Raw genomic sequence first — 13,913 nt, 5'->3', positions numbered from 1 at the left:
TGTTTGTTTTACTTTTATTGCTCCTCACCTTGACTCCGACCTTTTCTACCGGTTTTCTTTGTGTTGTATTTGTGCTCTCATGAAAGCGCTAATCGGGGTCATGTTATATCTTATGCTTTTCTGGTTTTATGTAAGCTTATTTTTAACGAGAAATTTGTTCATTTTCACAAAACCCATTCATACTTCAACATTTAGGGAAAAGAACGCTGTAATTTTCACTACTGTACTTGTGTTTTGCCTTTTGTAATTTTCATTAGTGTACTGGTGTTTTGGTTTTTGTAATTTTCACTACTGTACTTGTGTTTCGTTTTTTGTAATTTCACTACTGAGTGTTTTGCTTTTTGTATTTTCACTACTGTACTTGTGTTTTGCCTTAATTCTGCCCAACGCAAACATTTATGCTCAGCACTGTTGGCATATAGGACGTGCCAGCAGTTGTGGCGGCCTGGGAAGGCCCCGCCTATATAAGATTAGTCCTTAGGCTCATTAGTAAGTTCGTGGTCCTGATCCCTTTTGACGCAGGGCGGGCGCATCAAGCGCCACAGGAAGTTAAAACACACGTTTGGACATGGGGAGAAATTGTCAAGAAATTGTTGCCACCCGTGGTGTGGTGTTTGGGATCGAGTATTTGCCCCAGCACCACCAGAGCTTTTCCTGGCACAGTAGTTCTCTTCTGCACCGTCAGGAGGCACCACGGGTGTCAAAGAGTACACAGTGCACACACGTACTCTGTGTGTACGTGTGGAAAGCCGGTCCCACATGGCCGGTCTGGTTGTGGAAGTAAAATGAGGCTGTAGGCAGGTCCGGCGGGTCGGTCATATATAAGGAATATAGATGGCACAAGTTGTTTTTCAGGTGACGAAAAACAATGCGGCAAGGAGAGCGTGGATAGAAATTCAATCTGAATCCCGTAAAAACCTGCGTTGCTAGTGAAAAAGTGCTACGCATTGGAAGAAACTTTCTGTGGCGAATTACTCGAGCACTAAGCGAGCTATTTGCGCACTCTTTTTATATCAAAGTGTGAACAAACCAGTTCGGTACCTCCTTCGTAGTTCCCAAGTTTCTCGCATCTCTCAGCCATGTTCCAAGAAGGAAGTGGGAGTCAGATGCCAGCAAAGTATCAAGATCAAGCAGCACATTCATCATCTGACCAGCGAACTTCCTGAAAAGCGAAGACTAATGGTTGTTTTGTGAACTTATACAACGAAAATCCTAATGCACGTACTAGTCGCCCATTGCACGACTGGCTCACGTAAAACGCAGTTCCACACTAATTTTTCCTTTTACTAAAGTTTTTCACACAATTGGCTGAGGCTGGGAAGCTTGATGGACATCAAATTATTTCCCAGATCTCCACGCAAATAGATTGACAAAGCCTCTTTATACAAAAAACGGTTTTAATTTGCTGTATTCGGTTGTTATTCCTCACTCCGAACGCAGGTCGCAGTGCTGGGACCATATGACGTCTTACTGCAGGGTATCGTTTTACAAACCACAATTATCTAAGGTGGTTCTATTTGTTCGATTCAAAAACACGAAATCTGCTGCATCCCGCTCAGGTTTATCTCTGCCTGGTATAATGCAGGATTCTTTAAAGGGAAAGTTCTGAAGGGTAGGCTCTGAGTTCGAGACTGCGAAGAGCCTCATTGACTACCTACACATTTCCTGATCATGCGAGAAAATGGGCCTCATTGCATTCACATGTCAAAATTGGTAAAACTTAAGGGAATGTTCTTTTGATATCATTTCATGTCCTGTTTAAGGCACTCGCTATCTAATGACCATGCACAAATGAAACATCTCTTGTGGCAGTCCTTCAAATTAAACGAACAGGTCATAGCGATATTGTCGTATTCTTCACAAAAATGGAAGCATAATTATGGAAACGTACACCATTCTCAACGAATGCTGGCCAAATTTTGGCGCATGTCGAAAGTTTTTTTTACAAAAAGCTGCAGCGGCAGTTATGGGAAGCTTTGTGTGCTGTTTTTTTTTCAGGTGCACTAACTCAATCTAAGAAAATGACATGGTAAAAATTTTAACCCACCTGAATTTGTTTTTCATCTTCCGCAAGTAACATTTTCTAACCTGAGTGTAGATATTGTCAAACAACAATTGAAGCGACTGGCGTGTTACGTCTACCAAATCATATCTGAAAAATAAAGATCACGTAAACTATTACAGCACTTACACGTAATATCAGGTCACTCCTTTTGGTTGGCTGAGCCCCAATCCACCCAAAATCGGTGCGATCAAAAACGAAATTTGAGCGAACTTGAAGGCCCGGTACCTGAATGGCCACCAAAGGACCAGAGGTAGGGGAACTGGGATAAATGGAAGGATAAGGTAAGAAAGATGACAGGTGTAACCTTAAGGGACAAGAAGAGAGCGGAGTGGGTCAGGGAACAAACGCGTGTTAAGGACATATTAGTAGAAATTAAGAAGAAAAAATGGACTTGGGCAGGGCCAGCAGGAAAGGTAATGCAAAGGCAATATAACCTTGGTCATTAAGGGTGATAGAGTGGATCCCTAGAGAAGGCAACCGCGGCAGGGGGCGGCTAAATGTTAGATGGGCCGATGAGATCAAAAAGTTTGCAGGGATGAATTGGTCGCAGTTAGCACACGACCGGGGTAATTGGAGATTAATGGGAGAGGCCTTTGCCCTGAAGTGGGCGTAGATAGGATGGTGGTGGTGATGATGACGATGATGATGATGATGAATGTAAGAAGATTTGGGGGCGCAAAGTGGATTCGGACAACGCAGGACAGGAGCAGTTGGAAGTCGAAGGGCAAGACGTTCATCCTGGTGTGTGCAGAAATCGGCAGATGATGATAATGATCATAATCATCATCAGAAGCAGAAGCAGCAGCGTATTTAAGTCCACTGCAGGACGAAAGCCTCTCCCAGTGACATCTATCTGCTCCTGTCCTGCGCTGTTCGAGTCCATTTCCTGCCTCCGAAATTCCTTCATTTCTCCGTCGAGTTGTTGGCCCTTCCCTTCTGCTATACCCGTCGCCATGGTGTTCCACCGATAACCATTGCATCTAACTTAATTTCTTTTTCTTAATTTGGAGTATGATACCTTCTTCTCAAGTGTGTTCCCTGATCCAGGAAGCTCGTTTCCTCTACCTTGGCGTTACTCCGATTATTCTTCGTTCCATGGCCCGTTGAGCTGATCTAGGTTTGATTTCTAGTTGTTTATTAAGGCGCCAAGTTCCTATTAAAATAACAACGACGAAGATGGTGGCAATACTGTGAACTGTACTATTGCTCTACTACATATGATCGGAGCTGAGGCGTTGCATTAGAGAAAAGCAAAAGCATCATGCTGCCATTGTTATTGCCCAGTCACTGCCCACTTTTTAGAGCCATATCATACGCTTGGCCTAGTTATGCACGAATTTCCTCAGCTTCCGCAGTGAAAAGTCATTCGGGTAAGTTACTCTGAGAATAATTTACTGGAGTATGTCGCAATTCAGTTATCAGGCTTCAGTTCCGCATCACTGACACGTACAACTTGATTTTCGAGTTGAATTTTGAGTCCCATTCTCACAGCAGAATTATGAACACCTTATGCAACCAGTTCTTATCCTAAAACTACTCTACCTGACAATATTAATGCACCTGAAAGTGACATTACCACTTTCAGTGAATAGATTCAGGAGGTTTTCCTTTCTCTTTTGGGACATGCTGAGGAAAGGCCAAACTAAACATAGCAGGGAGTATGTTGTATGGCTCTTTGCTGAACGGACGGAACACGGGCTTGTATTATTTCCGCAATGAATAAAAAAACAGCACCAGCAAAATATGCCAGACAAAAACAAAATCACACAACAAATTTTCTATCCCGCCTGCGCGTTCTTCAAAGAAGTGCTTTGAATTTGAAAATGTGTACTTCGTAGCTATCGCAAAACACACGTCAACTGGTAGTCATACGGATGTTTACCCGGACAGTTGAGTGGAAAGTATAGGTTAGACATGCCTGAACGTCGCTTGCGGCGCAATGTCAGGATCGTTAGCCGCGTTTAATAGATGTTCCCAGGCAGCATAGACATCGCTTGGATCATACCATGTCTGCAAAACGTTGAGGAAAATTTGTTACAACCCAACAACACACGTCAAATCTCATCTCACCTTATCGCAGCACTAAAAGTAAAAAAACAAAGAAACTCAGCGTGTTTCCATATGTAACATGTCTGACCAGTTCAATTTAAAGGGACACTGAAGTGATATGTAAACATTGCGGGATTACTTGCGCAAATTGTAGTCCGGAGTCCCCAGGCCATGTTTCGACCACCCTGGGCGCGTTTACGCGATTTTATTTAGTAGAAAAATTAATTCGAAAATGCTGTCCTCCTCTCTTTACGCTCGCCCATTTTCTGCGGCGTTTTCGTGTGACGTCAGGAGGGGATAAGCTGGCAATTGGCTGAGCTACTGCACGGCTCCCCGGCCTTCAGACAGAGTCAGTCGGCCCAGCGTTTCGTCCGCCGGCCGCCGACGGGTCGTCGCAATTCGTTCGCTCAGTTGAAACGAAGCCAGGACACGTTTGTGAATGGTAGAATTTGCCTTTCTTTACTTGGTTAGTTTGTACACTGTATCTAGCTCCAAGTCAAGGCGCTTCACACAAGCGCTGCACAAGCGCACATGCGACGCTTCGCTGACTGGTATGCCAGTAGGAAAATATAAGGCCTCTTGAAGGCGGGAGAAGAGTCAGCGAAGTCAATATAGGTACTAAGGAAATAAAATCAACTGATATTTTTACCGTACAGCGTAAAACTAGGGTGCGGGAAGCACTTTGTTTGCGCTGGGCGAACAAGCACAGCGGTCAGCAGCACGACTACGCATCTGATAACGCTTTTCCGTCTACGAAATGCAATTGCTAGACGTGAGCTATTGTGGAAACTCGGGCGACGCTTACTGCACGAGCGCAATACAAGAAATAGTCACTTAAGCTGCTTGAAATGCCAAAACTAAAGAAAAGTGTAAACTGGTGGTACAATATATACCCTATATTACCAGCGCCAGCCGAAACCGCTCCGTGGCCGAGCGGTCTGGGTTGCTAGGTATGCCACCGCAAGTATTTTGAAAGTCACGAGTTCGAATCCCCGCGGGTACGTGCTTTTTTTTTTGTAAGTTAACTTTTTTGTTTTCCGCCGATGTTTTCTATATTGAGTTCACCTTTTTTTGGGCCGCAACGTTCACGGCTCCACGAACTAGTTCACAAAACGCGCGGAGGCTGGCACTGGCGCGCTAGCGAGTTCTCGTTGGCGTGCTGTTGCCATAAGCACCGACTGCTTGCAGGCAGTGGGCACAGGCCAGAATGAACAGACCCTTGGTCTGGTGCGAACACGCTTTTTACGGTACAGGCATGAGGGAGGCAAGCTCCAAATATGGGGGAAAAGCGCATGACATTTGGGCGTCTGCGGGTACGCGGAGGGCGTTCCTGCACTGCGTAGGTTTCGGCTGGTGAATGCTACGATTCCAATCCGTCCTAGGAGGCTTATCTTTATGCATTTTTACAGCTGCCAACATGGCAGAAGCGCGGTACGATGATTACTGAGATATTGAGAATGCCCATCCAACAACGCCAACGGTTGTGTTTTACAGAACAGAAACCGAAACCGAAACTTGTTTGGTTGCTCACCATGGGCATCGTCCAATCACGGTGCCCGCTCCTCCCAACGTCACAGCCTTAGTTGGTGCGGCCGCCGCAAACCGCGCATGGTAGTTTTTCTTCTTTCGCGCTTTGTAAAATAATTACCGATTTGTCAACCGAATAAACGATGAAAAGTGTGCTAATTTGAGCCAGTCTACGCAGTGCAAGCAAAAACGGGAGCTTGACAAATTCACTTCAGTGTCCCTTTAAAGCTTGTACTATAACTCTGGCACAATGACCACGAAGTCTGAACTTCGTCCCTCAGTGAAGTAACAGCACTTTATTTTTAATATGAGCATTACAATCTGTCAATGAACGTAAGTGGTCGCATTTTGACTACTGCGGGCAGCCATTATTGCGCAACGTGAATCTATCCCCCGATGTTCGTGTGCTCTACTTCCCTTCAGGCCAGCTACATGATAACATCCAGCACTTTGGTAATTTACCGTAAATTAAAGAAAAAATGGCCAAAAGTCCTCCTCTGAAAAATTTTCCTCCACACTTATCATGGAGGGTAGAACCTTTGAATCGTTTGCACTGCCAGGATTAAGGATTATCCTACCAGGCGGTTCCAGGGATATTGAACGCGCCAGGCACAACTGCAATGACGGCTTTTTTTTGCAGATGAGTTACGCAGAAGCCGTGAAGATCTGGTTTTCAACATTATCTTGCCGAGCTAATGCATTGGATCTCGGTTTTGCAAAACCCCAGCTTGCGAATTTCCCAATTCACGAAACGTTCGGATTTGCCCGTACTGTTATTGCTTTTTCCCCGATTTTACGAAGTTTCGGATTTAAAACAACAATTTTGAGATCTGAGTGACTTCAATAAAACATGGTTCAATTTTTCGCACAACAAACTTGGCTTATGCTAAACAAATCTACTAAGATTTTTAAAAAGTAGCGCGCTTAGTACACAATTTCTGAATATCAGATTATGTGGGGAACAAACGCAGCACTGCATAGACAGTGCCTATGAACCACGTCTCGAGTATTTTTTAAATGCACGTGAGAACACTGGTACAGGCCCTGTTCTAAACCGTATGAAGTGTCTATTTGCATGAAGGGTTTCGTTTCGTGGTTTGCATAATTTTTTGACGTGTTGTTATTATTACATTCTGTAATTACTTGTATTACGCCTGTTGTGACGATGTGCCTTCCACATGTGCTTCATTTGTAAATCAACTTGCTGAAGATGTTTTAAAATGTTCAAAAATGGCATGAAGTTCATTGTTGTTGTTTCCTTGCAAGAACGCCTGCAAGTCCCCTCGCACCGAATGCCCTACTGGGCCTGTAAGGTATTTTTCGTAAATAAATAGTTGAGGGCCGCTGTTTTGCCCACATCTGTTTTGGTGCAGCTTCGCGTCCATTACGCGCTTCCTTCGCACGGCTTGATTAACTTGTTCGACACCCCCTCCAGGGTAACCCGCACCCGACGGAATTAAGTGGTCGTACGGCAAACATACGTTAAGTATTGGTTTGCAGAGCGGGAAAACAAAGTGTACAAACCACCTACAGACATCTGGCCGCTAGAGAAACGCTACCTTTTGAGCACTGCTTGCCACGACTAGGACTCCGTTTTCTAAATTGTGAATACCAATTCGGTTGCGTTTTAGGAGGTATTGCAAAAGGAGAAAAGGGCAGCTGGTTCCGATAAAAAGCGATTATAAAAGTTCCCTCCTCTTTCTCGCAATTCTCAAACTTAGTGAACTAAATAGTTTAAATCGGTATAAATGGGAATCACTTAAGCTCACATGTCGAATTGTTTCGGTATCTGCGCTTGTGTCGCGCGGTGGTGTAGCCCCAAGATAGCACATAAGAATGGCTAGGTTCCCCTGTCTAACCCTGCGAAAGACAGTCGTCTCCGTTTTCTTTCCGCCGACGCACGGCCGGGCTACAGCGGCGGCGTCCACTGCTCTAGCCCGGCCGTGGCCGACGCTGCTGCTGCGTTCGGGACGCCGCCCCCGCGAATTCCAGGTAACGGCTGGCAGATTCTGGTTTCACTCTTTATAGAGCCACGTGGGTGAATTGAGGTGACTTCGCATGGGCAATTGGTGTGTCGTTTACAGCTTCGCTTTCCAACCACCTTCACAGTGTGGATTAAGCCAATTTTTTAAATGCAGAGCATTTCAGTAACTCACGATGTCACCCGCGTTGTCCCGTCGTAGTCCGCACCGTCGCTGTCCGCACCCCTCCCCCTACACTATATAAAAGAAAATACTATCCGGCGCCAGGTTTCGATCCCTCGACCCTGCGGGCGGAACGCAATGTAATGGTACTCTACCCACTGCGGGACACAGAATGGGACGCTACGGACGCGTCTTATATCGTTGACTCATTCAAATTACTGCTGACGAGAGAGCGCTCGTCAGCAGTTGCCACAAGTGCAACAACATTAACGTAACGCAAACTACTTAACGTCGTGCGCCCCCGGAAATGCTCTGCATTTGATCGTGCCCCTCGCGAGGGGGATGTTTATACAGGAACTCCTACTTCTAGCGGACTCCTGGCGCCCTCTTTCTGCCATTGTAGAGACTATGAGGTGGTCTTCGAAGGGCGCCAAATTTGAATTCTACAAAATTTCTGCTTGCTTTTTTTCGATTGGAAATTTCGCGGCAATTAAAGCATCTTTCACTCCCGAATGAACACTGAGATGGCTTCGGGGCAGTTGAACTTTATTTTAATTATATGTATTGCTGTTATATGTTTCCCACCTGCATGGTCCATCGTGACCGCAGTATACTGTAAATAAATAAACAGGCCATTTTCATTTACTAAACAAGCAGGTATTCGCGTTGTTGTGTGACATAGAAACAATATAGGTACTAAAAAGCGCTCATACTTTAAGTGCAGCCTGTATAATGTTATCACTCAGGTGGATTTAGGGGATTCATATCTGAAATATAAACCAACGGTACGCGCTTACCTTGTTTTTCAGGCGGAGTGAAGGCCGTACCACGACGGCATATTGTCCGTGATCCTTGATAGCTGTGCTCGGCTCCAGACCGTAAACGCTTCCCTAGAGTGAATAAAAATGATTTGATCGATTGATGTAGGGTTTATCTCCTTTGATAGCGAGAATGTTTCGCCCCAACGCCACTATCCTAGAATAGTCTTCTTTTATCTGCAGTGTTCTTGATCTAATTCGACGGTTCAAAAACCACCCACGCCGAAAGATCAATGCCCGCAGAGCATCCGATTCCCGACACTCGCTTGCTCACGTCACTTTGTTCACTGCTGCTTCGCCGCCTCTGAATTCTTTCAGTTGTTAGGGGAGCACAAGTTCACACTAATAAACTTGCTTTTCCTTCAAGACACCTGCGTCGTCTTTGGCTACGTGACAATACCAGATGGGCACGTAAGACAGCGACAGGGACAATCAGCGGGGGGTACCATAGTATTATCCGGTAATCTAAAAATAATAATAAAAAATAGTCTATGAGAATGTTATCCCGAATGATCAAAGCAGACAGGCTCACCGCAAGCCGGGCCCAAGCAGACGACGCATTTCCGTTCGCTTTGCCATATCTCCTCAACGCGTAGTTCTCTATCCTGCAAGAAATTTATGGAACAGTTGTAAATTATCATCCAGCTACAGTACAAGTGCATCCTGTGAAATATGAGTTTGTTTCCCACGTGACTGTGTGTGCTCTGGTATGAATGTACAGTCAAGGCAAACGGATCAAGAGTCCGTAGACAAAAGCGAATCTCTTTTACGCTGCGTAGCAAATACTGCAGGTGTATGAACAGTTTTAAATTCAGAAACCCTAACGCAAGCACATGCTTGATAGTCATTGGCTCGAAAACTGGGAAATTCGGGTAAATTTATGCGCCCGTGCTATGGCTACTTTTGACAGAACTTGTACATCACCGTTCCAACCAATAAAGCCTGAAGTTTAACATTAAAGGGTAGCCCTAAACAGACTGAAATCAATCAATCAATCAATCAATCAATCAATCAATCAATCAATCAATCAATCAATCAATCAATCAATCAATCAATCAATCAATCAATCAATCAATCAATCAATCAATCAAGTGAAATTGCATAAGAAACTATTTTACCATTTACTAATGTTGACGGGGGAGCTTCTCCAGGCATTTTCATTCATCAATTCAAACATCACTTCGTTTTGGTTGATTCCTTCCGCCGTCAGACCGGTTCCAACCATTGTGGAATCATTCGCTTTGCGAGCAGCGAAGGGGCCCTGAATAAGAGAAGGTAATTGCAAATGTCAGTGGGTACATAGGCGCCCGACTCTGCAAGACACCTCAGAATGCATATTGTAACGTGGCGGCAGGACAGACGGCATGAACGATGAGACAGTCGAACGATCTATTTACAGATTATTTACATGGCGGCCAAGCCAGAGCCCGCGCAGGCAGAGCGCACAGACAGATCTTCTTCGTCGTCGTAGGTTGGGATTACCGAGCCACGCTGCGTTGCCCTCTTCATCGTCTTCTCGTGACAATATCTTGTGGTTTCCCTAACCGAAAAATTACCGTTCATGGGGTAATTTTTCTGCTTTACTTACATTGATATTCAACGGTTTCATCTCCCTGGGCAAAAGCGCCGAGAAGCGACGAATACACTTATACACTGCTTCCTTCGCCCCTTCCCGGGTTTCACGTTAGTGGAGATGACGCGGGATTTAAAAAAAAATAAAAATTGGCGTTCAAAAATACCTGCGCGCGACAATCGGACTCAAAACTCCAAAACCTCGGAACCAAAACGAAGCGCCTCAATGAATGACGGAGGCTTTGTTTAAACGCAAAGTAGTCATCTTGCTAGAAATTGAAGAGAGCCGGGCAGCGTCCAGTGCATAAGGCGTCCTGGAGCCGGGTGTTCGCAATTGGAAAAAACAAACGGACTACATTTTTAAGTACAGCCGGTAAAACGCTTGTCTATAACAGCGATTTCAACTTCAACCAGCTACATCCGAAAACTGCCGAAACATACTCGTTCCAAACATGTCGGAGGCAAAAGCGAAGGGCTAAGACTTCAGAATTCCGCAGTAGTTTTATACAAATCCCGCTCCGGCGGGGCAGGATAGGGCTGAGAGTACGAACGCTGTGTTATAGACAAGCCTTTTACCGGCTGTACAGAGCTTCACGGAACGGCTTTAGCTACACACAGCGTGTGCCGATTTATGTTTAATAAATGTATTGTACAATTCTGAGGCGCATGTTAAGGGCAATATTTCATGTACGCGGTGGAAGCGCGGCCAAGATATTTTAGATGCAAGGCATCTCTTGCACTCGGCCTGTGCCTCCATCCGGCGTGCGTCCGCAACCCTCCTCCTTTCCCCTCGCCTGCCAGCTGCGTTAGCGCGTTCTCCTCGCCATGCCAGCTGTGCGTTAGTGCGCATGCCTGTCTCTCTCTCATCACTCTCTCTCGCAGAGCGGCTATATAACCGCGGTAACTGCAGCGCGCTCCTTAGTCGCTCCGTCAGTCGCTCTTGCTGCTACTGCTCCGACTGCTGCTCCGATGAGTTGAAATGGACACTAACATGCCTGCTACCGCGTAATTGGAAATGTACGTGTGATTGAGCATCATTTAAGGTTCGCTACACTTCAACCACATTTGGGTAACCAACATAACGGAAACGCGAATTGAACCCCGTGAGATGCCTTGCATCACCCCAGGGTTCCCCTCGCGGAAGATGGTGGCAATTTTTTTGTGCGTGGATTCGTATTTCAATCGGGGCTGCGTTAGAATCTTGCAAATATGGAACATTTCTACGTCTGCATTCCACATGATATTTGATAGATTTCATTCAGCGCACATTTGACTAGGAACAAAATCAAACAGCGGACTGGGAGTATTTTTGTTCAAGTAATTCCCCCTGCGCCACCCTTTGACGTATTTTCTGTGAATGCGTCAGTGGGTGTCCGCTGTTCGTTTTTAATTGCCATCAGACTGCACGTTCTACTGTATGCTGTATCTCAGATCATATATTTGCGTTCCACGCAGAAAAAACAAAATAGCTTTATTTTTTTTCTACATAGTAGCAGTCAATCAGCGTTATTATTAAATAGCTACGGCCCAGCATGTGCTCACTTACCTCATTAACGGACTTCAGAGAGCCGTGCAACCCAAGCACGCCTCCGTAATTGAGCAGCATGTTCCAGATGAACGGCTGGCCGTAAAACATCGACAAATTTTTGTATGCAGGCGACACTTCAGCACTCAAGTCGAGAACGAGCATTTTACCCTGCAAAATAGGGAAAAGTGCCACTTTGGTTGATTTGTTCTGAGCTCAGTCAACTCCAATAATAAACAATCAGGAAATATAGTTTTAAAGAGAAAATACATAGAATTTGCCGTTTTCAAAGTTGTGTGTGCCTTATGTATGCTGTAAGTCAGTATAACAAGAAACGTATTCAAAACGCCTGTGCGCAGTTTATGCGGTTTCCCCTCCAATCTGCGAAGAAAGTGTACCAATAGCAGCCATTTCTGTCAAACTTATTTACGGATATTTTTGCCACCAGTAAAACATTGTTGTTGATTTGCGGTTCGTTGTTTGGTGAAGTTGGTCAAAAACAATGTACACTAAAAGCACGTAATAAGGATATAAACGATAGAAAATAGGCTTGCCAATAAAACTTAAGTTTACCTGCATTAACCAAGATGCCAGACAACTGCAGTTATTGTCTGAGAAGCTAGAGCACACTGGCGAAGTGTCAATATTTGCTGTGATTTTTAAACCTTTGTAAGAAACCAACTAGTGCTAGAGGCACGATTAGGAAGGGCATTCAAGGGACCTTGCAACACTTTTGATAACCGCTTTCACTCTTTCCTTCGCGTCTGGAAGCACTCCGAAAGCTATAGCTATCGCCAGTACGGAGCGGCAATGGGTGATTTGCTCGTCGCACCAGATACGCCTTCCATTTATGCTTTATTTTTGGGGTTTTATTTTTAAAGTTGCTATCGAAAAGCGTTCATTGCTGCCACTTAAGAAAAACCAGCCAACAGCTGCTACATGGCCTTAGTGACGTAATCCGGGCCGTCGAAGAACGTCAAGACCGGGAAAGAGAGAAAAATATTTTGAGCGAGTTTCCAAGTTATCTTATGGGTATAGAGCAGTAATTTTTGACTGAGGTACTTCTTGATCCCCTAATCTAAATACTGGGTGTGTTGGGTGACTAGGTTGTGCAAGCATTTAACTTTAGAAAAAAGTTGAAGAAAGTGTTGCAGGGTCACTTTAAAGCGAAACAAAGTTACTCTCTAATAGCAGGAATAAGATATATGTAATGAAGGGACAGGTAAAGCACTTGTTTTGCAACAAATGCTCTCATAGAGCGAACTGTCTACTTATCGCGAGCTGTCGGCTGCTGCGAGTGCATTGTTCCAAAGTCATTGGACTAGCATACCGGTAAAACACACGCACAAAATATACTGTGACGCAGCATAATGCAGTTTGTGCCGGGATGTTTTTTCCGCAGTACTGCGCATCCTCCTTCAAGCACTCGCGACATTTCGAGCCAGGGAGGGACGCCTCAGAGGTAAAAAAATAAGCATCAACCTGAGTGGTTTGGTGAACCTATCAGTCCGTTCATCTTTATGTTACAACGCCCGAGGTACATTCAATAAATACAACAAATATAAGGTGCTTACAACAGATATAATTCTAGAGGTTTTCTTTTAGAGAACGAACAAGATAACGATTCAGCGCCTAACAGTGCACGAAACCCAGTGAAAGCGTCCAGTATTAAAAAGACATAAAAGTTCAAGTTACAGCAACGTACAGTCGAACACGGATATATCGAACACGGGTATATCGAATTATTGTCTATATCGAACTCATGAATTATCCCCTTGAAAACTCTGTGTAAAAGTATAGGAATTCGTACGTTTATATCGAACGGTATTTTTCCCGACATTGGGTATATCGAACACCGCACGAGCTGGAAGGTGCTCTTCGGCGGTCGCTGCACCCCCGATTTCCGCGGTCGCTTAGTGCCTTCGCCGAAACCCAACAGGGACAGAAGCCGGGGCGGGGCGTCGGAGCGTCACGCTTGCCTTCTCATGGATAACTGCTCGGCCAACCAAACCACCTGCGAGCTAGACAACATAGAGCTCAAGTTTCTGCCTCTGAACACAACAGCCAGGCTGCAGCCGCTCGACCGCTCGACTAAGTCGTTCAAGGTTGGGTACAGGAGGCGACTCCTCGATAGGCTTTTGAAGAACCTCCGCGTGGGCACCGAGGTTAAAGTTGACCAGTTGGGGGCCATACACATGATGACGGGTGCTTGG

General features: G+C 45.1%; 1 protein-coding gene across 1 annotated transcript in view; it reads right to left on the bottom strand.

Moving 5' to 3' along the window:
- The window catches only part of LOC144161523 (uncharacterized), a 101,650-nt gene that overhangs the window by 7,384 nt on the left and 80,353 nt on the right, over window positions 1-13,913 (bottom strand). Inside the window, exons 15-21 of the mRNA XM_077692182.1 lie at window positions 11,722-11,871; window positions 9,722-9,864; window positions 9,136-9,208; window positions 8,583-8,675; window positions 3,984-4,075; window positions 2,048-2,152; window positions 1,042-1,162 (exon numbers count right to left, since the gene is read on the bottom strand). Of these exons, the coding sequence (XP_077548308.1) occupies window positions 1,042-1,162; window positions 2,048-2,152; window positions 3,984-4,075; window positions 8,583-8,675; window positions 9,136-9,208; window positions 9,722-9,864; window positions 11,722-11,871 (777 nt within the window). The remainder of the gene's footprint in view (window positions 1-1,041; window positions 1,163-2,047; window positions 2,153-3,983; window positions 4,076-8,582; window positions 8,676-9,135; window positions 9,209-9,721; window positions 9,865-11,721; window positions 11,872-13,913) is intronic.

Source organism: Haemaphysalis longicornis, unplaced genomic scaffold (genome assembly GCF_048455015.1).
Source record: "Haemaphysalis longicornis isolate Haplotype H1 unplaced genomic scaffold, Haemaphysalis longicornis Haplotype H1 scaffold_12, whole genome shotgun sequence".
Lineage (NCBI taxonomy): Eukaryota > Metazoa > Arthropoda > Arachnida > Ixodida > Ixodidae > Haemaphysalis > Haemaphysalis longicornis.
This window is presented reverse-complemented; position numbering and strand designations above follow the sequence as displayed.